Source organism: Stegostoma tigrinum, chromosome 3 (assembly GCF_030684315.1).
Source record: "Stegostoma tigrinum isolate sSteTig4 chromosome 3, sSteTig4.hap1, whole genome shotgun sequence".
Lineage (NCBI taxonomy): Eukaryota > Metazoa > Chordata > Chondrichthyes > Orectolobiformes > Stegostomatidae > Stegostoma > Stegostoma tigrinum.
The window spans coordinates 72758689-72783057 of NC_081356.1; the positions used below are offsets into that span (position 1 = coordinate 72758689).

General features: G+C 42.7%; 1 protein-coding gene across 1 annotated transcript in view; it reads right to left on the reverse strand.

Moving 5' to 3' along the window:
• The window catches only part of srfbp1 (serum response factor binding protein 1), a 203383-nt gene that overhangs the window by 49907 nt on the left and 129107 nt on the right, over window positions 1-24369 (reverse strand). The window contains exon 4 of the mRNA XM_048527373.2: window positions 11895-11966. Within this exon, the coding sequence (XP_048383330.1) occupies window positions 11895-11966 (72 nt within the window). The remainder of the gene's footprint in view (window positions 1-11894; window positions 11967-24369) is intronic.

Consider the following 24369-nt stretch of genomic DNA (forward strand, 5'->3'; position numbering starts at 1 on the left):
TTTCCTATTCATCTATCTGCCCAAATGTTTTATAAATGTTATAATTTGCATCTACCACTTCCTCCGGCAGTTCATTCCATGTACGCATCACCTCTTGAGAAAAAGTTGTCCCTCAGGTCCCTCTAAAATCTTTCCTCTCTTTTAATCATATGCCTTCTTGTTTTGAATTCCCCTACCCTAGGAAAAAGACCATTACAATTCAGTTTATCTGTGCCCCTCAGGATTTTATAAACTCTACAAAAAAAAAAGAACAAAATCAAGATATTTACACATAACACTGCTGTAAAGATTTCAGGGAATATGGCAAAATATAATTCCATCTATCATACCACTATCATTTTACAAAACTTAAATTCCTTAAAGAGAGAGGAAATGCTTTTTTCAATCACATCTGTAAGTTTGACTTAATTGTTTCTTTCATTTCCTAGTCTTAAGAGTTTGATAAGCTTTTCTTTGATTATTCACACAACTGAGCTTAAATATTCTTAGCTTCAAATAAGAATGCACCTCTGGTCTGGACTTTTCAAACTAAAACCCTGATACTGTTGTAAGCTATTTCCTAACTGTTCTCAATTAACTCCTTTCTCTGGGGAAATGGTTCTTACCTCTGACCAGTTTTCTGCAAATTGAACCAAGAACTTTCCAATCTACGAGTTCTTTTCCGAAGCGAAATACACCCTTCATTCTCTAATCAAAAGCAAGCTAATGCTTTTCGATATAATTTCCCAATAATGATTGGAACCTCCTTAGTGCAAATGGTTTCGATGGAGCCGTTTTTGTCAGGTGTGTTCAGGAGGGTTTCCTTACTCAGTATGTGGACAGGCCGACGAGGGGGGAGGCCTTTTTGGATTTGGTGTTCGGCAATGAGCCAGGACAGGGGTCAGATCTCGCGGTGGGAGAACACTTTGGCGACAGTGACCACAACAGCCTCACATTTACCATAGCCATGGAAAGGGAAAGGAGCAGTTACCAGGGGAAGATATTTAACTGGGGAAAAGCAAACTATGATGCTATCAGGCAAGAGTTGGGAAGTACAGATTGGGAGCAATTGTTCCATAGAAAGGGCACAACAGACACGTGGAGACTGTCTAAGGAGCAGTTATTGCGAGTGATGTATAAATTTGTTCCTCTGAGACAGGTAAGAAGGGGTAAGATTAAGGAGCCTTGGATGACGGGTACAGAGGTGCTTCTCGTCAAAAAGAAAAAAGCAGCTTACGTAAGGTGGAGGAAGCAAGGGTCTAGCACAGCTTTAGGGATTATAGGCTTACTCAGAAGGAGCTCAAAAGTGGACTGAGGAGGGCTAGGAGGGGGCACGAAAAAGGCTTAGCAGGAAGGATTAGGGAGAACCCGAAGGCATTTTACTCATAAGTGAAAATGAGACAATGATCAGGGAGAAGGTAGGGCCAATCAGGGATAGTGTAGGGAACTTGTGCATGGAGTCTGAGCAGATAGGGGAAGCCCTAAATGAGTTTTTTGCTTGGGTTTTCATGAAGGAAAGGGGCCTTGTTGTGAAAGAACTTTGAGGAGCATGAAAACAGGCTTCAACAGATCAAGATTGAGGAAGTTGATTTGCTGGAAATTTTGGCAAACATTAAGATTGATATGTCCCCAGGGCCAGACCAGATTTATCCGAGGTTGCTCCGGGAAGTGAGAAAGGAGGTTGCTTAGCCGCTGGCGAAGATCTTTGCTTCCTCACTCTCCACGGGAGTCGTACCGGAAGATTGGAGGGAGGAAAATGTTGTTCCTCTTTTGAAGAACGGGAATAGGGAAATCCCTGGAAATTACAGGCCAGTCAGTCTTACATCTGTGGTCAGCAAGGTTTTGGAAAGAATTCTGAGGGATAGGATTTATGACTATTTGGAAAAGCATAGTGTGATTAAAGGGAGTCAGCATGGCTTTGAGAGGGGCAGGTCCTGCCTCACAAATCTTATTGAGTTTTTTGAGGAGGTCACAAGACAGGTTGACGAGGGTCGAGCAGTGGATGTGGTGTACATGGACTTCAGCAAGGCATTTGATAAGGTTCCCCACGGCAGGCTCATTCATAAAGTCAGGAGGTATGGGATACAGGGTGATTTGGCTGTATGGATTCAGAATTGGTTGGCTGACAGGAGGCAGAGAGTGGTTGTAGATGGTAAGTATTCAGCCTGGAGGTCAGTGCTGAGTGGTGTCCCGCAGGGCTCTGTTCTTGGGCCTCTGCTCTTTGAGGTTTTTATAAATGACTTGGATGAGGAGGTCGAGGGGTGGGTTAGTATGTTTGCTGATGACACAAAGGTTGGAGGTGCCGTTGATAGTATCGAGGGCCATTGCAGGCTTCAGCGAGACATTGACAGTATGCAGAGGTGGGCTGAGAAACGGCAGATGGAGCTCAACCTGGATAAATGTGAAGTGATGCATTTTGGAAGGTCGAACTTAAATGCTGAATATAGGATTAAAGGCACGATTCTCAGCAGTGTGGAGGAACAGCGGGATCTTGGTGTTCAAGTGCATAGCTCCCTCAAAGTTGCCACCCAAGTGAATAAAGTTGTTAAGAAAGCAAATGGTGTTTGGGCTTTCATTGACAGGGGGATCGAGTTTGAGAGCCATGAGGTTATGCTGCAGCTCTACAAAACCCTGGTGAGACCACACTTGGAATATTGTGTCCAGTTCTGGTCGCCCTATTATAAGAAAGATGTGGAGGCTTTGGAGAGGGTGCAAAGGAGGTTTACCAGGATGCTGCCTGGGCTGGAGGGTTTGTCTTAGGAGGAGAGGTTGACTGAGCTTGGACTTTTCTCTCTGGAGAGAAGGAGGAAGACAGGTGACCTGATCGAGGTGTACAAGGTAATGAGAGGCATAGATAGAGTTGATAGCCAGAGACTTTTCCCCAGTGCAAAACTGACTGCCATGAGGGGTCATAGTTTTAAGGCATTAGGAGGAAGGTACAGAGGAGACGTCAGAGGGAGGTTCTTCACCCAGAGAGTTGAGCGCGCATGGAATACTTTGCCAGTGGTAGTCGTGGAAGCAGAGTCATTAGCGACATTTAAGCGACTGCTGGACATGCACATGGACAGCAGTGAATTGAGGGGAATGTAGGTTAGGTTATTTTATTTTCGGATTAGGATTATTCCACGGTGCAACATCATGGGCTGAAGGGCCTGCACTGTGCTGTACTTTTCTATGTTTATGTTCTATGTTCTATAACAAAGTGTGAAGCTGGATGAACACAGCAGGCCAAGCAGCATCTCAGGAGCAGAAAAGCTGACGTTTCGGGCCTACACCCTTCATCAGAGAGGGGGATGGGAAGAGAGTTCTGAAATAAATAAAGGAAAGAGGAGGAGGCGGACCAAAGATGGATAGAGGAGAAGATAGGTGGAGAGGAGAGTATGGGTGGGAAGGTAGGGAGGGGATAGGTCAGTACGGGGAGGATGGACAGGTCAAGGGGGCAGGATGAGGTCAGTAGGTAGGAAATGGAGGTGCGGCTTGAGGTGGGAGAAGGGGATTGGGGAGAGGAAGAACAGGTTAGGGAGGCAGGGACGAGCTGAGCTGGTTTTGGGATGCAGGGGGGGAGGGGAGATTTTGAAGCTTGTGAAATCCACGTTGATACCATTGGGCTGCAGGGTTCCCAAGTGGAATGAGTTGCTGTTCCTGCAACCTTCGGGTGGCATCATTGTGGCACCGCAGGAGGCCTAGGCTGGACATGTCGTCTATGGAATGGGAGGGGGAGTTAAAATGGTTTGCGGCTGGGAAGTGCAGTTGTTTGTTGCGAACTGAGCGGAGGTGTTCTGCAAAGCGGTCCCCAAGCCTCCGCTTGGTTTCCCCAATGTAGAGGTAGCCACACTGGGTACGGTGGACACAGTATACCACATTGGCAGATGTGCAGGTGAACATCTGCTTGATACAGAAAGTCATCTTGGGACCTGGGACAGGGGTGAGGGTGGTGGTGTGGGGGCCAGTGTAGCACTTCCTGCGGTTGCAAGGGAAGGTGCCGGGTGTGGTGGGGTTGGAGGGGAGCGTGGAGCAAACAAGGGAGTCCCGGAGAGAGTGGTCTCTCCGGAAGGCAGACAAGGGTGGGGATGGAAAAATGTCTTGTGTGGTGGGGTTGGATTGTAGATGGCAGAAGTGTCGGAGGACGATGCGTTGTATCCGAAGGTTGGCGGGGTGGTATGTGAGGACTAGGGGGATTCTCTTTGGGCAGTTATTGCGGGGGCAGGGTGAGAGGGATGTGTTGCGGGAGACACGGTCGAGGGCATTGTCGACCACTGTGGGGGTTGGGGGGGAGCTGCGATCCTTGAAGAATGTGGATATCTGGGATGTGTGCGAGTGGAATGCCTCATCTGGGAGCAGATGCGGCAGAGGTGAAGGAATTTGCAATAAGGGATGGAATTTTTGCAGGAAGGTGGGTGGGAGGAGGTGTATTCCAAGTAGCTGAGGGAGTCGGTGGGCTTGAAATGGACATCAGTTTCTAGCTGGTTGCCTGAGACAGAGACAGAGAGGTCCAGGAAGGTGAGGGATGTGCTGGAGATGGCCCAGGTGAACTGAAGGTTGGGGTGGAAGGTGTTGGTGAAGTGGATGAACAGTTTGAGCTCTTCATGGGAGCACGAGGCGGCACCGATACAGTCATCGATGTAATGGAGGAAGAGGTGGGGTTTGGGGCCAGGGTAGGTGCGGAAGAGGAACTGTTCCATGTAACCTACAAAGAGGCAGGCATAGCTTGGGCCCATGTGGGTACCCATGGCCACCCCCTTTGTCTGTAGGGAGTGGGTGGAATTGAAAGAGAAGTTGTTGAGGGTGAGGACGGGTTCGGCTAAGTGGAGGAGGGTGTCGGTGGAGGGGGACTGGTCAGGCCTGCAGGACTGGAAGAAGCAGAGGGCCTTGAGGCCATCTGCATGAGGAGTACAGGTGTATAGGGATATCCATGGTGAAAATGAGGTGTAGGGGGCCAGGGAATTGGAAGTCCTGGAGGAGCTGGAGGGCATGGGTGGTGTCACGGGTGTAGGCGGGGAGTTCCTGGACCAAAGGGGAGAAAATGGAGTCCAGATAGGTGGAGATGTGTTTGGTGGGGCAGGAGCAGGCAGAGACAATGGGATGACCAGGGCAGGTGGGTTTGTGGATTTTGGGAAGGAGATAGAAGCGGGCGGGGCGGGGTTGGGGAACAATAAGGTTGGAGGCTGTGGGTGGGAGGTCATGAGGTGATAAGGCCATGGAAGGTATTGGAGATGATGGTTTGGTGCTCGAGGGTGGGGTCATGATCAAGGGGGCGGTAGCAGGTGGTGTCGGAGAGTTGGCGTTTGGCCTCGGCGATGTAGAGGTCAGTGCGCCATACTACACCTGCGCCTCCCTTGTCTGCGGGTATAGTGGTGAGGTTGGGGTTGGAGCGGAGGGCTGCCCGTTCTGCAGGGGAGAGGTTGGAGTGGGTGAGATGGGTGGAGAGATTGAGACAGTTAATGTCTCGACAGCAGTTGGAGATGAAGAGGTCGAGGGAGGGCAGGAGGACTGGGGGTGGTGTACAGGAGGACTTGTGTTGTTGGCGGAGGGAGGGTTAGGCTCCCGGTTAAACAGCTGAGCATGGAAGCGAAGGTGGCGGAAAAACTGCTCTATGTCCTCTGTGCCCTAGTCCTCACATACCACTCCACCAACCTCCAGACCTAGTCCTTACATACCACCCCACCAGGTTCTGGATACAACGCATCATCCTCCGACGCTTCCACCATCTACAATCTGACTCCACCACCCAAGACATTTTTCCCCATCCCCACCCTTGGCTGCCTTCCGGAGAGACCACTCTCTCCGGGAATCCCTTCTCCGCTCCACACTCCCCTCCAATCCTACTACACCGGCATCTTCCCCTGCAACCGCAGGAAGTGCTACACTTGCCCCCACACCTCCACCCTCACCCCCGTCCCAGGCCCCAAGATGACTTTCCATATCAAGCAGAAGTTCACCTGCACATCTGCCAATGTGGTATAATGTATCCACTGCACCCAGTGTGGCTTCCTCTACATTGGGGACCACTTTGCAGAACACCTCTGCTCGGCTCACAACAAACAACTGCACCTCCCAGTCGCGAACCATTTTAACGCCCCCTCCCATTCCTTAGACAACATGCCCATCCTGGGCCTCCTGCAGTGCCACAATGATGCCACCCGAAGGTTGCAGGAACAGCAACTCATATTCCGCTTGGGAACCCTGCAGCCCAATGGCATCAATGTGGACTTCACCAACTTCAAAATCTCACCCCCCCACCCCCACTGCATCCCAAAACCAGCCCAGCTCGTCCCTGCCTCCCTAACCTGTTCTTCCTCTCACCTACGCCCTCCTCCCACCTCAAGCCGCACCTCCATTTCCCACCTACTAACCTCATCCCGCCCCCTTGACCTGTCCATCCTCCACGTACTGACCTATCCCATCCCCACCTATCTTCGCCTCTCTGCATCTTCGGTCCGTCTCCCCCTCTCTCCCTATTTATTTCAGAACCCTATCCCCATCCCCCACTCTGATGAAGGGTGTAGGCCTGAAATATCAGCTTTTGTGCTCCTAAGATGCTGCTTGGCCTACTGTGTTCATCCAGCTTCACACTTTGTTATCTTGGATTCTCCAGCATCTGCAGTTCCCGTTATCTCTAATGCTTTTCGATGTTTGTTTTTCTCAAACTTAATACTCTCACAAAACAAACAAATTCCCATTACCAAATCCAATACTAAGTGGGTCCGTGAGTCAGCTGCTCTCTGGCACATGCTGGTTTAAAATAGTGGCTCCAGAAAGCCTGGCAGGTTAAATATTACACCTCTTCAGATTCATCAACCAAATCTATAAGACGCTAGTTCAAAATTCAAATAATTGATATCCATATATAATATAAATCACACACCCTTATACTATAATATAGTTATTTATATTTACTATTAACCTGCTGAAATTGGTTTGAAGCTTAGTGTCAAAAAAATCATCGAATTAATCATTTCGGTGTATGCCATTTCTAGATGAAACACATGTCTATGTTTAAGCCAAGTTCCGATTCCTTAGGGATTCTTATACAGGACTGCTCTTATGCCCTGTTCGTAATAATTAGGGGAGGCAGTGGTGTAGTAGTTATGTCACTAGGCTCATAATCCAGAACCCCAGGTTAATTCTGGAGACGGGATTTGAAGCCCAACGTTGCTGATGATGAAATTTGAATTCAATTAAAAAAAAGTAAAAAAGAAAGTTGGCCTAATGATGACCATGGAATCACTGTCAATTGTTATACAAATTCACTGTCATCTAAAAAACATACCTTCGGGAAGGAGACTTTCATCCTTCCCTGGTCTGCCCTGCATGTGACTTTAGACTCACAGCAATGTGAGGCTGACTATTAAACTTCCCTCTGGGCAGCAAGAGATGGGCAATAGATCTGTCAGCATCACATCCCATGAACAAATACAAAAAAAAACTTTCAGGATGAGAAAAATGGCAGAAAGAACTTAAGATTGTGTAGTTTGAATTCACCAGCCAAAATAGGTTAATGTACTAGTGTGTCTAGCGCGATGCTTCTTGAATTTATGACTGATGGAAAGATTTCAAATAATTAATGAAAGAAAGGAGACTCTGAAGTTCAAGTGTTAAGTCATGTTTGAAACATGCTTTGAAGTAACAAACGTTTAGGAATGATTCATCATTGCTACGGGAATCAAGGGTAGTTCTCTTTCACAGTAGAAATGTTTGATTTATGCCATGAACCCGATATAAGTGGGGTGGTGGGGGGGTTGGAAATGGTTCCAACATACACAAGCCTTTCAGACAAAGAGGTAAGTAGCAAGTGTTGACTGTGAAAAAATATGGAATTGATCAAAGAAAGACAATGTGTTGAGCATTTATCAAAAGAACAACACTGTAAACACAGAAAATCAAATAAAGTCAGAAAGTGGGCATTCTCAGTCAGTCTGCCAGTATATATGGAAACAGAAATTAAGTTACATTTCAGGTCTGTGACCCTTTATAAAGAACTTGAGTTGAGTATTTATGCCAGCAGAGTGGGTGCGACTCTCATAATAATCTTCTGGGTAGCCAGAATTGCACTAAGTTTATGGCTGGGCTAAATTTAGACTTGTTTACCGTGACTTGCATGACAATCTCTTTCACTAAAATTAGCATCTCAATTTTCTTTATCAAAAGTTGAAGTTATTCTAACCATTTTTTTTAAAAGAAAATATTAACCCAATAACTAATACTGCCATTGTTATTGTTTATTATACAGTGCTGATCCATCATAACACACCATTTTCCATAGAATGCTCACACAGCTGCTTTTTATTGTTAACTACTACATCATTTGTCAACTGGGGCAAAAAGGCCCAAGAACAAGCAAGTTGAAAAACATATCATCCACACCCTGCTTTACTGATTTTCACTAATGAATTGAAAGATCTTATTTCTTATTACACTCATTCTCTTCAGTCCATATTTGAGTATATATTGCAGTAATCATCAAGGAGCCAAACCTCTCAAACAAATTTTTCACACAATGATATAGTTAGGAGAAAGATTGTCTAATATAGCTAAAAATAATGTCATTGACCGAATTGTTTTGCCAAAAACCAACATTTCAGGGATCTGTCTTTTTTTTAATGAGTCAATAAATACTGCTCAAATTAAGGCAAGATATCTTTATCAAGTATGTTGAAGAGAAATGTGCTTCTGTATTAGGTTTAGTACTAATATTACTATTAATATAATGGGTAAGTGAAACTGAACAAGATATATAACAGCCACATAATGTTTGGCAAAGAACAAATCAAACATGCAAAAAGAAAACCAAATGAATTCAGTCCATAACTATGAGAAAGCTCAGATAAGAATGACGCCTTTGCAATAATCATGTCTAATTCCATGTTGTGAAAGGAAGTCAGTGCACCACAGCTGGCTGGAAAAGGTACCGACAAGAACGACTGTATAAAGGACAGCGAGATGATGAATTAGTTGGCACTCTGAGAAGATTCGGATTCTAACACAGGCGAGACGTTTTAAAATGTGAGTATATGATGGTTAGAAAATTATTACTTGACAAAGACTATGCAGCTTAGTATATAAATCAAAGATTACAATTCTAAGTGAATTTCAGGTGGAGTTTACACAAATCAAAATGATGGCTCAAGCCAAGTGTCTTCAGAGTTTTTTGACGAAAATTACGAGCCGTTTGATGCAGTCAACAGAGAATAAAAGTAAATAGTAGAAATGAAGGCCATTGAGCATTGGAAAAGTTTAGGTTGATCATAGAGAATCAGCAGATTTGTGAAGGGTAGGTCTTCACCAACTAATCCAGTTGAATTTTTTGAGGGAACCATTATGTAATGATCTAATTGAATCAAAGGATGACAACAACAACTCAAGTGGCTGAACTGCCTAGCCCTATTGTTACATAAGCATTTAGAGCATTCATCTAGATCACATGGCATTATCCATATCATCTGTGCTATAAGCTCAGTTGTCCAGAGGGTTATTTCACTTTCAACCCAAATGTACAGAAAAATGCACCAGGGAGTTGTCCAGACATTGTATAGACAGTAGCCGTGAACAGCAGTTTATACTTGTAGTAGTGATGAGTGGGATTAACATATGTCCAGATTTTTGCATTAATAAGTCAATAAGTCCTATTTTTGAACTGTATGCAACCAAAGATTGCAAAGGCTATTTCAGTTTGTAAAAGAAAGCTGAACTTTATTGTATTACTTAATAGAGATCAAGTCATGTAAACAACAACAAGCCAGCAATGTTAAAACTATCTCAGTGACTTTTGGTTGCCTGTTCTAACATCTCAGTGGCTCAGTGTCAAACCTTGGTTGCTAATTGCTCAAAAATCTTTAGGATGTTTCACAATATCATAGGTGTATATGGTAATACTAGCTGTTGGCCTTTGAACTCTATATTCACAACAGATTTTACAGCTATGGTTTACCGTTATTAAACGTGCATAGAGAAAAAGACTCATCCTAGAAAGGAAATTCCCAGTAGGTGGGAGGAACTACAAACAAGCATTCTGTTTACTGACCATTAACATTGCCAGAATGGAAAAATAAAATTTTAAATATAATACTGCTTCTGAATTTAAATTTTTGCATTTAAATTCTTGGTCAATGCAGAATAACATATTCATAATACGTAGCTTTACATTCGGGTAGATTCTTGATAAGCAAGGAAGTAAAAGGTTATCAGGGATAGATGGGAATGTGGAGAAGTCAGATCAAACATGATCTTATTGTACAGTGGAGCTGGTTGGAGGGGATGAGTTGTCTTCATCTGCTCCTAATTCAGATGGTTACATGTGACAACATAGTAATGCTGGTCGTTTTCTTCAAAGGTAGAATAAATATTATAAACAATCTCCACTGATTGCACTGATGACATGGAATAAACCCAAAAATCTGAATTGTAACTAACTAGAATTATCATTTTAAATGAAGCATTGTAATGCCAATGATGCCATTGATAAAAATTATAGGCCACTTTCTTGGGTCTTGTTACAAATAAAATAGGAGTGAGCTGATCGAGACTCCTTTTATTCTTCTAAGTATCAGTCAACATAATGCAGCAAACTGTATCTTTGTATTATTTTATAGGATTTGTTTCGGTTGCTGTAATACTTATCAAGGTGCAGCACAAATTATGATTGTGGAGCTATAATAATTCGGTAAACATTGTGGTATTAAGTGATCATGAGATTTAAAATCTTTCAATAGATGAGCTATTATGTCGGTTGTCACTGAAGCCTCAAGTACTTGCTTCAAATCACAAATCTACATCTCCTACATGTGATTTAAAAGTCAGATCCATTCCATTAAAGCCAAAAATCATCAGCAATACTCAAAGGTATTGGGATCACTCCACAGCTTAAAGTGAAATCATTGTGTATTCACATAAGGAAATGGCCAGATTGCAACAGATTGAAATTTATTCTGTTTGTCAGTGTGACAGAAAGCCAATGAAAGCACATTGCATTGGAGTCAGGAATGATACTGACTTGTTTGGACCAAAATACTTCATGCTCGGACTTATTTTAACCATATATGTGTAAGGGAAAAAAATGGCCCGATGTGAACAAATGAAACTCATAACCTGTAAGTGATTTCAAAGTTCATTAGTACCATAATTGTAATAAATTATTGTTTTTCAATATTTGAACTAATAGAAATCTAGGGATCAATGCAAAAAATACTGGTGCAATTTCTGTTGCATTGCTCAATGCAAGTGAAAAGGTCCCTGAATCACAAGACTGTTACATAATGAAATGGGATTTGTATAGTTGATGTTATTTGCATTGCTTGCATAAAGAACCTCTACTTTCCTATAACTACCTATTTGTCTGCTTGTCTTTTTTGTACGAGTTACATTTTTCCCATTTGGCTCTCATACATTTATGGTTGTACTAAATTTGTCACGGGATCGTTCAACTTCTCTCCTTCTCTCCTCATATTTTCTGTGCTACTTTCTCTGTTTTTTTCTTTACACCCATGTTTGTACTGATTTGACGCTTTATGTGATTTAGCGTATTTACTTTCTCAGTACATTCTTGGAGTCTTATTTTACTTAGAGTTTTCCTTTCATTCAATGGAGAGATGTGGAATTCCACACAAATTTTCTAATCTGTGTTTCAGCCTGGCAGGCAGGATTAAGCAGGAGGCTGGATAGCAGGTTCAGTTCTACTATTTTAATATTATTGTAGTACTTGTGCCTGCTGGTGATTTCAATCCAGAATCCTGGCCAAAATTTGTGGTGGAATAAGGTGAAATTCATCATCACATTGCTATTTGTAAAAGTTGTTTGTAGATACTTCATTCGTTTTTGTTACCATTTCTGCGCAAGCACAAATCTGCAATTTTAGAGGCAAATACCTGATTACAAGCACTTTTTCCAAACGCTGCCATTCATTTATTCAAAAGTCTTACCTGTTTGCAGACTATTTCAAAATTGAGGTTTCTCTGCAGTGCAGTCTTAGAAATATAGTCTGGTTTCAAATCCTGTGCAAAAGATAACAATGTTTTAGTTTTTTACATTTCCTACATTGCAAAAGTTGTCATCATCAAAACATACTTCACTGACTGTAAAATGCTTGAAAAAAACCAATGGATGTGAAATGCACAATAAGAATGCAAGCCCTGTTTTTATATTTTGTCTTTAAAAATTATGAAATTCCTTTGCTCGGCATCGTTGTGCACCTCCTTACATTAGCATAAACACGACAGACTTTCTCTTGATATTCTTCGTTGCAGTCTCCCAGATTAACACTAAAAGCGTATTTGAATTTATTATAGGTGCTGAAAAAGGTTTCTTAGGAGGACTGCCATATAGCACATCAGATTGAATTTTGGGCATATCCCCGCATTATACTACAACTTGACAATGCCCTGTGTCCGACCTAAAACCATAACCTTATCAACATTATCATGATACAAAAACCTCTTCTTGCAAATTAATTAATCTAATGGAAGGCAAAATACCATGGCCTGATAGGATGCATCTGAGAATCCAAAGAATGACGCGGCAGGAAATTACAGCAGTGCTAAAAATGATGTTTTAGGCTTCTGCTGAGTATGGATGCATGCAAGAGAACTCAAACTTGGCCAATGCTGTACCTATTTTCAGAAAGAGAGATGAGCTAATCTAGGTAATTACACGTCAGTTAATTTAGCATCTGCGGTAAGGGAAATTTTAGTTTTTAAATTTGCGTCGAAGCTAGACAAAAGAAATGACAGTAGTCAATGTGGATTTTAGAATGCATAATTGTTCAAAATAAACTTCACAAAAAATAAACCGCTGATGGTAAAAAATGTAACAAATATAGTGCTGGAGGAGATTAGACGTTCTTTTGACCAAAGCAAACACACAAAATAAAGTTAGAAACAGGTTTCATGAAGTGGGTAGAAGTGGCTATTGCAGTTCCACAGGATCCAGGCTATTTCTCCTCATCAAGCCTTTTAAAGGATCTACATATAGGCTCAGGAGTCGTGTTAACATTCTCAGATGATTTCAAAATAAGGAGTTGGTTTGGGACTATACTCTTAAAAACAACATGAAGTCAACTGGGGCCAGGATTTACTGTGGAGTCAGGATATCCTGGCCTGTTTGTGCTTTCGGAAATGCTTTCTGATCCATGTGCAACTTGGCTTAGAATATTTGTGTCTTCACACAGGGGTTGGCTTTGCTGTGCATGTTTTGAGCTGAAATGGGAACGAAAGGAGTGTTTCCATAGGTGAGAATGTTAGAAGATATTGACTCTGGAATGTAACAGTCCAGCTCCAAACACCTTCCATAGGTCCCTTCAGCATCATCCTTCTTCCTCCATGCCACTCCATATAACAAAGAACAAAGAAAATTACAGCACAGGGACAGGCCCTTCAGCCCTCCAAGCCTGTGCCAATCAAGATCCTCCATCTAAACCTATCATCTATTTTCTGAGGGTCTGCATCCCTTTGCTCCCTGCCCATCCACGTACCTGCCCAGATACATCTTAAAAGACACTATCGTGTCTGCGTCTACCACCTCCGCGGGCAACGATTTCCAGGCACCCATCACCCTCTGCGTAAAGAACTTTCCACGCATATGTCCCATAAACTTTCCTCCTCTCACTTTGAACTCATGACCCCGAGTAATTGAGTCCCCACTCTGGGAAAAAGCTTCTTGCTATTCACCTTGTCTATACAGCTCATGATTTTGTAGACCTCAAATCAGGACCCCCTCAATCTCCGTCTTTCTGATAGAAATAATCCTAATCTAGTCAACCTTTCTTCATAGCTAGCGCCCTCCATACCAGGCAACATCCTGGTGAACCTCCTCTGCACCCTCTCCAAAGCATCACATCCTTTTGGCAATGTGGCAACCAGAACTGTACGCAGTATTCTAAATGTGGCCGAACCAAAGTCTTATCCAACTGTAACATGACCTGCTAACTCTTGTACTCAATACCCCGTCCAATGAAGGAAAGCATGCCGTATGCCTTCTTGACCACTCTATTGACCTGTGTTGTCACCTTCCGGGAACAATGGACCTGAACACCCAGATGTCTCTGTCCATCAATTTTCACCAGGACTTTTCCATTTACTGTATAGTTCACTCTTGAATGGGATCTTCCAAAATGCACCACCTCGCATTTGCCCGGACTGAACTCCACCTGCCATTTATCTGTCCAATTCTCCAATTTTGCTGTAATCTCTGACAGTCCCCTTCACTATCTGCTACTCCACCAATCTTCGTGTCATCTGCAGACTTGCTAATCAGACCATCCACACCTTCCCCCAAATCATTTACGTATATCACAAACAACAGTGGTCCCAGCACAGATCCCTGTGGGACACCAATGGTCACAGGTCTCCAATTTGAGAAACCCCCTTCCACTACTACTGTGTCCTGTTGCCCAGCCAGTTTTTTTTAAATCCATCTAGCTAGCACACCCTGGACCCCATGCAACTTCACCTTCTCCGTCAGCCTAGCATGGGGAACCTTATTAAAAGCCTTACTGAAGTCCATGTATCTGACATTTACAGTCTTTCTCTCAATCAACTTTGTCACATCCTCAAAGAATTCTATTAAGTTGGTAAGACGTGACCTTCCCCGCACAAAACCATGTTGTCTATCACTGATATGCCCATTTTCTTCCAAATGGGAATAGATCCTATCCCTCAGCATCTTCTCCAGCAGTTTCCCTACCACTGACGTCAGGTTCACCGGTTGATAATTACCTGGATTATCCCTGCTACGCTTCTTAAACAAGGGGACAACATTAGCAATTCTCCAGTCCTCAGGGACCTCACCCGTGTTTAAGGATGCTGCAAAGATATCTGTTAAGGCCCTGGCTATTTCCGCTTTCACTTCCCTCAATAACTTGGGATAGATCCCATCCGGACCTGGGGACTTGTCCACCTTTATGCCTTTTAGGATACCCAACACTTCCTCCCTCCTTATGTCGACTTGACCTACAGCAATCAAACATCTACCCCTAACCTCAACATCCATCATGTCCCTCTCCTTGGTGAATACCGATGCAAAGTACTTGTTAAGAACACCACGCATTTTCTCTGACTCAGCGCATAACTTTCTTTCTTTGTCCTTAAGTGGGCAAATCCTTTCTCTAGTTACCCTGTTGCTCTTTACATGTGAATAAAAGGCTTTGGGATTTTCCTTAACCATGTTTGCTAAAGATGTCTCATGACCCCTTTTAACCCTCTTAATTCCTCGTTTCAGATTTGCACTACATTCCCGATATTCTTCCAAAGCTTCGTCTGACTTCAGTCGCCTAGACCTTATGTATGCTTCCTTTTTCCTCTTAGCTAGTCTCACAATTTCACCTGTCATCCACGATTCCCTAATCTTGCCATTTCTATCCCTCATTTTACACAGGAACATGTCTCTCCTGCACGCTAATTAACCTCTCCTTAAAAGCCTCCCACATATCAAATGTGCATTTACCTTCAAACAAACAGTTTCTCCCAATATATATATTCCCCAGGTCCTGCCAAATTTTGGTATAGTTGGCCTTCCCCCAGTTTAGAATTCTTCTTTTAGGACCACTCATTTTTGTCCATGAGTATTGTAAAACTTACGGAATTGTGGCCACTATTTCCAAAGTAGTCCCCTACCGTAATTTCAACCACCTGGCTGGGCTCATTCCCCAGCACCAGGTCCAGTACGGCCCCTTCCCAAGTTGGACTACATACATACTGCTCTAGAAAACCCTCCTGGATGCTCCTTACGAATTCTGCTCCATCTTAACCCCTAGCACTAAGTGAATCCCAGTCAATGTTGGGAAAATTAAAATCTCCCATCACCACCACCCTGTTGCTCCTACACCCTTCCATAATCTGTTTACATATTTGTACCTCTATCTCACGCTCGCTGTTGGGAGGCCTGTAGTACAGCCCCAACATTGTTACTGCACCTTTTCTATTTCCGAGTTCTGCCCATCTTGCCTCACTGCTCGAGTCCTCCATCGTGCCCTCCTTCAGCACAGCTGTGATGGCAGTCTTTGACCAGTAATGCAACTCCTCCACCCCTTTTACCTCCCTCTCTATCCCACCTGAAGCACTGATATCCTGGGATATCTAGTTGCCAATCATGCCCTTCCCTCAACCAAGTCTCAGTAATAGCAATAACATTATACTCCCAGGTACTGACTCATGCCCTAAGTTCAACTGCCTTATCTGCTACCCTTCTCACATTAAAACAAATGCACCTCAGACCACCTGTCCCTTTGTGTTCATCATCTGCTCCCTGCCTACTCTTCCCGTTAGTCAAGCTGACTTCATTATCTAGTTCCCTACAGGCTTTTGTTACTACTTCCTTTCTGTCCAATAACCCGTCCAATATTTGGTTCCCATCCCCCTGCCACATTAGTTTAAACCATCCCCAACAGCGTTAGCAAAAACACCCCCAAGGACATTGGTTCCAGTCCGGCCCAGGTGTAGACCATCCAATTTGTAATAGTCCCACCTTCCCCAGAACTGGCCCCAATATCCCAAAAATCTGAATCCCTCCCTCCTGCACCATCTCTCAAGCCACATATTCATTCTGGCTATTCTTTCATTTCTGCTCTGACTAGCACGTGGCACTAGTAGCAATCCTGAGATTACTACCTTTCAGGTCGTACTTTTTAAACTTGGCTCAGATCACCTGTAGTTCCACTTGATGTCCCTTGCCCTCTCAGATTGATTGGATAGAAAATGGCATAAGCAATCATTCAACTTTTTGAATTTTCATGCGTGTTCCAAAATCCAAATCTTTTATATGTGGTTTGAAAAACAAAAAACCCCTAGACAACAACACTTTCTACCATCTTCCATTCTGAAAAGTAGCCAGCTGCCATGACCTGCCGTGCTTCATCCTTTAGCTAATCTTTTTATCTAAGTTTACGTGGACGTTTGCAGTCTATGACTACAATTTTGTTCCATTATGCACAGAAATGTAGAAAATAGGAACAGAGATAGGCTTTTTTGGACCTTTGAGCCTGCTTCGCCACTCAACGATCGTGGCTGCTCATCTGACTCAGTAACCTGTTTCCACTTAGAACAAAGAACAGGACAGCATAGGAACAGGCCCTTTGGCCTACCTGCTAACCGTGATGCCATTCTAAACTAAACCCATCCCCCTGAACATGGTCTGCAGCCCTCAATTCCCTGCCCGTTCACGTCTAAACTGCTCTTAAAACATTATTATTGTATCCTCTTTGAACATCTCCCTGGGCAGAGCGTTCCATGCACCTACCACTCTCTGTGTAAAAACTTGCTTTGCATATTTCCTTTAAACTTTTCCTCTTCCACCTTAAACATATGCTGCCGGCAGTTTGAAATTTCCACCTTATCCATGTCCCTTATAATTTTATATCAGGGCACTCCTCAGCTTCTGATGTTCCAGTAAAAACAGTCCAACCTCTCATTATAGCCAATACAGTCCAATCCAGCCAACATCCTTATAAAGAGATAGTAAGAACTGTCGTTGCTTATAAATCTCTCTTGTGCCATCTCCAAAGCTTCTAAATCCTTCTTACAGTGTGGCAATGAGAACTGTATACAATATTCCAAATGTGGCCTTTCGGGTTTTACACAGCTGCAACATGATTTGTCAAGATTTATACTCAATGCCCTAAATGATGAAAGCAAACAGTGTACTCCTTCTTATCTACTTTTGTTGATACATTCAGGGAACTATGGATTTGCACTGCAAGATCCCTCAGTATATCAATACTTCTAAGGATCCTGCCATTTACTGTTTACTTTCCTCTTGCATTTCATGTCTCAAAATGCATCATCTCACTTGTCTGGATTAAACTCCATCTGTGATTTCTCCATCCAACTTTCCAATTGATTTACACCCTGCTGTATCCTTTGACAACCTTCCTCGTTATAAAGAAGACTCCATTAAAACTCATGACATCTGCAAATTTACAAATCATACCACCTTCATTCTCATCCAAATTGTTTATTTACATTACAAACAACACAGGCCCCTGCACAGATCCTTGTGCAACACTACTGATTACAGACCTCCAGGCAGGAAAAACACCACTCCAAAACTACTCTCTATACTCTATGCCCTAGCCAAATGTATCCAACTTACCAAGTCACCACTTATCGCATGTGACATAATCTTCAGGACCAGCCTATCATTACAGACCTTGTCAAATGCTCAGTAAAGTCCACGCGGACAACATTCACTGCCCGACCTCATCGACAATCTTCATCACTTCCTCAAAAAACTCAATCAAATTTGTGAGACAAGGCCTGCCCTGCTCAAAATCATGCCGGCTATCCCTAATAAGTCCATTTTTTTGCCAAATGTTAGTAAATCCTGTCCCTAAGACTCTTCTCTAATAATTTCCCTGCCACTGATGCAAGGTGAGCAGATGAACCAATGGGCCGAGAAGTGGTAGATGGACTTTGATTTCAATAAATGTGAGGTGCTGCATGTTGGAAAGGCAAATCAGGGCAGGACATATACACTCCATGGGAAAGTCCTGGGCAGTGTTTCTGGACAAAGAGACCTTTGAGTGCAAGTTGATAGCCCCTTGAAAGTGGAGTCTTGGATAAACAGGATAGTGAAGGCAGTGTTTGGTGTGCTCGCCTTTATTGGTCAATGCATTGAGTATAGGAGATGGGAAGTCACGTTGGGCCTTTACAGGACATTGGTGAGGCCACTTTTGGAATACTGCTTGCAATTCTGGTCTCCATGCTACAGGAAGGATGTTGTGAAATTTGAAAGAGTTCAGAAAAGACTTACAAGAATGTTGCCAATTGGAGGGTTTGAACTTCAAGGACAGATTGAATAGACTGGGGCTACTTTCCTTGGTCTGTTAGAGGCTGAGACGTGTCCGTATAGAGGCTTATAAAATCATGAGGGGTATGGATAGAGTAAACAGACACGGCCTGTTCGAAAGGGTGGGGGAGTCCAAAACGAGAGGGTGTAAGTTTAAGGTGAGAGAGGAAAGATTTAAAAGGGACCTAAGGGTCAACTTTTTCATGCAGAGGGTGGTGCATGTATGGAATGAGCTGTCAGTAGTAGTTGTGGAGCTGATACAATCACAACTTTTATCTGGTTGGGTATATGAATAGGAAGGATTTAGAGGGTTATGGGCCAAATGCTGGCAAATGGGACTGGATTTATTTAGGATATCTGGTTGGCATGGACAAGTCGGACCAAAGGATCTGTTTCTGTGCTGTAAAGCTCTATAACTCTTAAGTATGATGCATTCCCTGATATCTTTTATTTCCTTCGAGTCCAGGTGCTATAGTCAACTTTGTTGGAAATATACAGTGTTTGCCTTCAATCGTTTACAGTGGCAGCAAATTCCATTGGCTCACTACTCTCTGGATGAAGAAATTTCTCTTCATCTCAGTTCTAGATGATTTATCCTGATGCAATATTCGTTGCATTTCCTTTAGCAACAGCTTTTTGTTATTTTGTTACAAATTTGATTTGATCAGTCAGCCATGATACTAGTATGACACAGAAGCAGATATAGACCATTCAGCCCACTGAGTCTGCTCCACCATCCAATGTCTATCTAATAATCCTTAACTAGACTTTCTTGCCATGTCCCCATAACCCTCAATTCCCTTACTGATTAAAAATCATTGTATCTTAGTCTTGTATACACTCTACCCAGCCTCTGCAGCCCTCTGTGTGAAGAACTCCACAGTTTCACTACCCATCTCTACCTTAAATAGGTGGACCATTATTCTGTGGTTATGCCATCTGGTTCTAAATTCTACTTTTACAGATATTTCATCAAATATAGGTGTGGGACATTCTCATGTTCTTTTCAAGTATTAAAAATAGGACCTGCAGCTCCTTCACCAACAGCACAGATCTTGCCAGAGTAAGGCATTCTCATAGCACATGCTGCGAGTTGTACCTATTTCCTCATCATTCTGCTCCCACTATTTTTATCTTGAAAAGTGGTATAGTACGAACACACTGCAACCAAGTTAACAATAGCAGCGTTACGATCCTCAGCCAACATAATGAAGGACAGAGAAAGAAAATGACTGAGAATGAAACAGGATGGATGAGTCAAATTAATAAAATACAGAAAGAGAAATAAAGTGAGGGTGTGAAAGATTGAATTGGGGGGGGGGGTGGCAAAAGAAAGTAAATATAATTTTAAATACTTCAGGCAGAGTTTTACCCCATTGAGGAGTAAGATGTTACAGTTTCAGTTACTCCTTTGCTTTGAAATAGGAACTAACTACAAAGTTGGGTCGCACTGCACATTGTACATCAGTCTCTGCATTAGAACGGTTCTTACACTATGAAAAAGCGCTAAACGTTTTGTTTGTTTTTTTAACATTGACATGAACTAAACAATTTTGTTGGTGATAATGGGAGGTTGACACGGGTTTCTATTTTTGCAAAGCAAATAACAGAGTTATGGAAATCACCTACCAATTTGTGGCAACTCTCAACTTGTGGCATAGTTTATCATCACCACAAACTGTAGGATTTTTGCTGCAGTAATGATGGTGTGTGCTGTGAACTTGTCAATATTTTTTCCAGGAAACTCTGGACCATCAACTTACTCATTTGAAACAATGGATGAGAACATGTTTCTCAGATTTGGAAAATCGCATCATGAGGTTGTTCAAAACTTTAACTTGACCAAGTACATTTGTTGGAAAAGGATCTCAACAAAAGCAGAGGCAACAGCACCGGGGATCCACGTGGAATACCTGAAATGCTGATGTCTACAAAAAAAAAACTGCAGCTATGGGTGAAGTTATTGATCAGATAGTGAACAGTTATGTTTAAATGACCACTCAACGTATGAGTTTGCTTCAATCACAGGCTGTTTGCCAAAATCCATGAATTTAAATGGATTTAAATTCATGGATTTTGGTGGACATGAATAGATTAATGGCACTTTGTAATTTCTATTCAAAGAATGAAGAGGGAACACTCCCAGTCTACTAGGAAATAGTGTTCTCTGAATGAACATTACTGAAATGCAATTAACTGGCCACGATGCACACAATTTATTGCACATGATTGCTTTTGGATTTTTTTAAAAAAAGATGCATTTAGAATTTATTGGCCAAGCCTTACTCTGGGCTTGGCTAAACTTGAATTGCACGTTTTCACATCTTGCATACTGCACGCCCAACTTGTGTGACTTCACATGCTATACATGGGTTGCAGTGCTGTTTGCAAGCCACAAGCCAGTGTTGGAGGAGTATGGGTGGACAGATGAGATAACAAAAAGTGTGGAGCTGGATGAACACAGCAGGTCAAGCAGCATCTTAGGAGCACAAAAGCTAAGCAGGATCTTAGGAGCACTAGTTTTAAAGGCCACTCCAGTTCTGCAACACAATTTTCCAGCTCCCAGTGTTTAAAGGCCCTCCAAAGCTCATTGCTCACCACTCTTCTTCCCCCCTCACCTCCCATCATCATCACTGGCCGTCCTTCGCAGACACAGATGATTCTCTTCCGCTGTCAGGGTGAGTCTATAGGTGGCATTGCAGACTGATGTGGCTTCAGTAGACTCTGCTACATTTGGGGCAAAAGGTGGTCATGGGAAGGAGTGGGTGGGGCATTGATGAGGCTGAGGGCCCCTTTTGCTCTTTTCGCCTGGCTTCCGCTTTTTCCTGACAGCAAGTCTTGAGGTGCTCGACAACTTCCCAGTTGCTCCTCCTCCACTTTGGATGGATCTTGAGCCAGTGGGAACACTATACTTTGCCAGTGAGGCCTTGAGGGTATCCCTGAACCATTTCCTGATTCCACGAGGGGCTCACCTGCCATTTCAGCGCTCCCCCAAATCCCTCCACACCTCCATGCCCTCTCATGTTGAATGCATCACCCCATATCCTCAATGGAATCTCAGATTCTCCACCGCTGTAATACTTCTATGCTCTATTCATCTTCCATGCCTCCACGCATGATCAATGCTACCCCAATTCACTCAGTCATCCTCCATGTGCCATCAAGACTCCTTTATGTCATACTTATGACATCATGGGTCTACCATACTGTTAGAAACTTGCCCATGTTTCTCCATTTCCCCATGAATTCTACACAGCTATTCCCCATATGCTCCTCAAATTTCCTACAACAGAAAATACATGAAATTCCTGGGGAAAGATTACCCCTTGCCATCAATAAAAACCTGTGTATTATTGATCCAAAAAAATTCTGCCTGAATTAAAACTACATCTTCTAACACTGTAATCTTACCAGTTTATGTCAACAAACCAGGAACCACAAAGGCACAATTGGTTATTACAACTATCTGACTGGGACACCAACTACATTGAAATCCATTAGCACTCAATACTCAGTGCAGCATTGATAATAGCCATTGTTGTTCAAACAATATACTTATTGGGAAGAAAAGAGCAGATTCTTATTGCAGCTTCAAAGGTAGAGTGTGTACCAATCAATGTAGGGAAACAATTTTTTTTTCTTTCGCCCCAGTTTCAAAACCTTCTTTTCAAAAAATCAGCTAGACAAATTTATATCACTGCAAAAAAAAAAGACAGCACACAAAGACAGTTACGTGGATATTTTTCCACTGTATTCCTCAACTGGAAAAGCACTGAAATACAAATGGACAAATGTACAAGGTTGGCCAGTGTAGTGGTCACTGCACCTTTAAAAGAACATATCCTGAACATTGAAGCATTATATCAAAACATCACCACATAAAGAAAACTAACAGTTTGAAGTTTGACATTTGAAGCTGGGAAAACACTTTGCATGGACCTTTCAGAAAGTTCCCAAATCCTTGGCAGTCTGTTCATTTTTATTAAAACAAGCTTCCGAAACCTAATACCAACTGACGAAAGTGGCACATGTTAGGAAATCCAACTTCTGTCCCTCGTTTTAAATGGGGAACCTAATCTTAGTTAGGCCAAACATATGTTCTGCACATCAGGTAAGCTCAGAGACACAAAGCAGGGTTAGAACACCAGATGTTTTTGGAAGAAAATCGATTTTCAGAAGCTATCCAGCAAACACTTGACCCCTAACAAGTAGCAGCCAGCTCTTCTGTAATATACTAGTAAATTTTATATAAAAATTTGTATTACCCTTCATAGCTACACACTGTGCCAACATGATATAGGTAGGCCAGCAGTGGAAAGCCTGTGGGAACTTTGCTCTATTTAACCACAGCCCACCCATACTACATCACGTCCAACGTAATTCCTATGCTCAAGCAGTCACATGCAGATGCTGTGGTAAATATATGGGAACATCAAATATCCTTTGTCCCATTATTTCTATCTTAATTCAGTAATACACTCTTAACACAAGGACGAGCAGGGTTGCTAGACACTGTAAAACAGTGATAAGTAAATTTAAAGAATGAATGTCTGGAGTGCGGTGTTTACAGAATTATCAAGCTTTATTGTCTCTTGCGTTTTCAATTATTTTCTGAACAGTCTGTGTGCAATTTGCTGTGAAGCTGAATTATACCCATCCACCAAGACATGATCTGTTTCTTATTGGGAATTTCCATCAACCTTTCTCATCAAAAGAGGGCTGTCAAGCTGCAAAGGCACACAGCATTACTCTGCCACAATATACAAGAATATCCAGAGTAGACAAACAGAACAATTGCCTCAGTAACAATGTCTTTCACATTACCAGTAATTTAAGCACCTAAGTTCAAAATGACATTCAGCTAACTCTTGCACTGTAGGCAGGTGGTTGCGCATTACATCACAAACTTTATGCTACAGATGATTTGATCACTACCTCTCACCCTGGTTGCTCCCTTGGTATAGCCCTCATCTCTGGTCCCTTAATCTAAGGGACACATGGAACAGACAGTGTGGACAGCTGGTTAAGTCATTCATTGTCAGATCCGGTTCTTTGACACAAAACACCATCAAATACTGGTCTTCTCTGCTGAAACCTGTCATTCTACCAGTCACCCTGGAATGCAAAGATAACCTCACTTCTGTATTTCTACTGCAAATCACCTTCTTTTGTCTTTCTCACCTCCGACAATAATGCAAGAAGTTCTTGAGATTCTGTAAGGTCGAAACCTCTACCATTGCCGCTAGCCTCTTTACCAGTAGCCCATTGGACAACTATCCTTGAATATTCCTGCTGTCCTAGCTCTGAACTCACATCTTTCTTTAGTTTTTCTCTCAACATCTCTGATGCCACCTTGGAGGCTCAGTAAGTAAATGACAATCACCTCGATCTTACTGAACCCCATACTCTCATGAAATTGCTAATCAACCGCCATTCCTGCTATCTCTCCTCAGGTACTGTCTTGTGCTCTCCTTGAAATCTGCAATGATTACCTACCTTCTGAAAACAAATAAAAACCATTGCCTTGATCCTTGCAGCAGTCAAAACGATCACCCCAATTCCAACGTCCATTTCCTCTACAAAGCCCTCCAATATGTCATCAGCAGTCAAATCTGCACC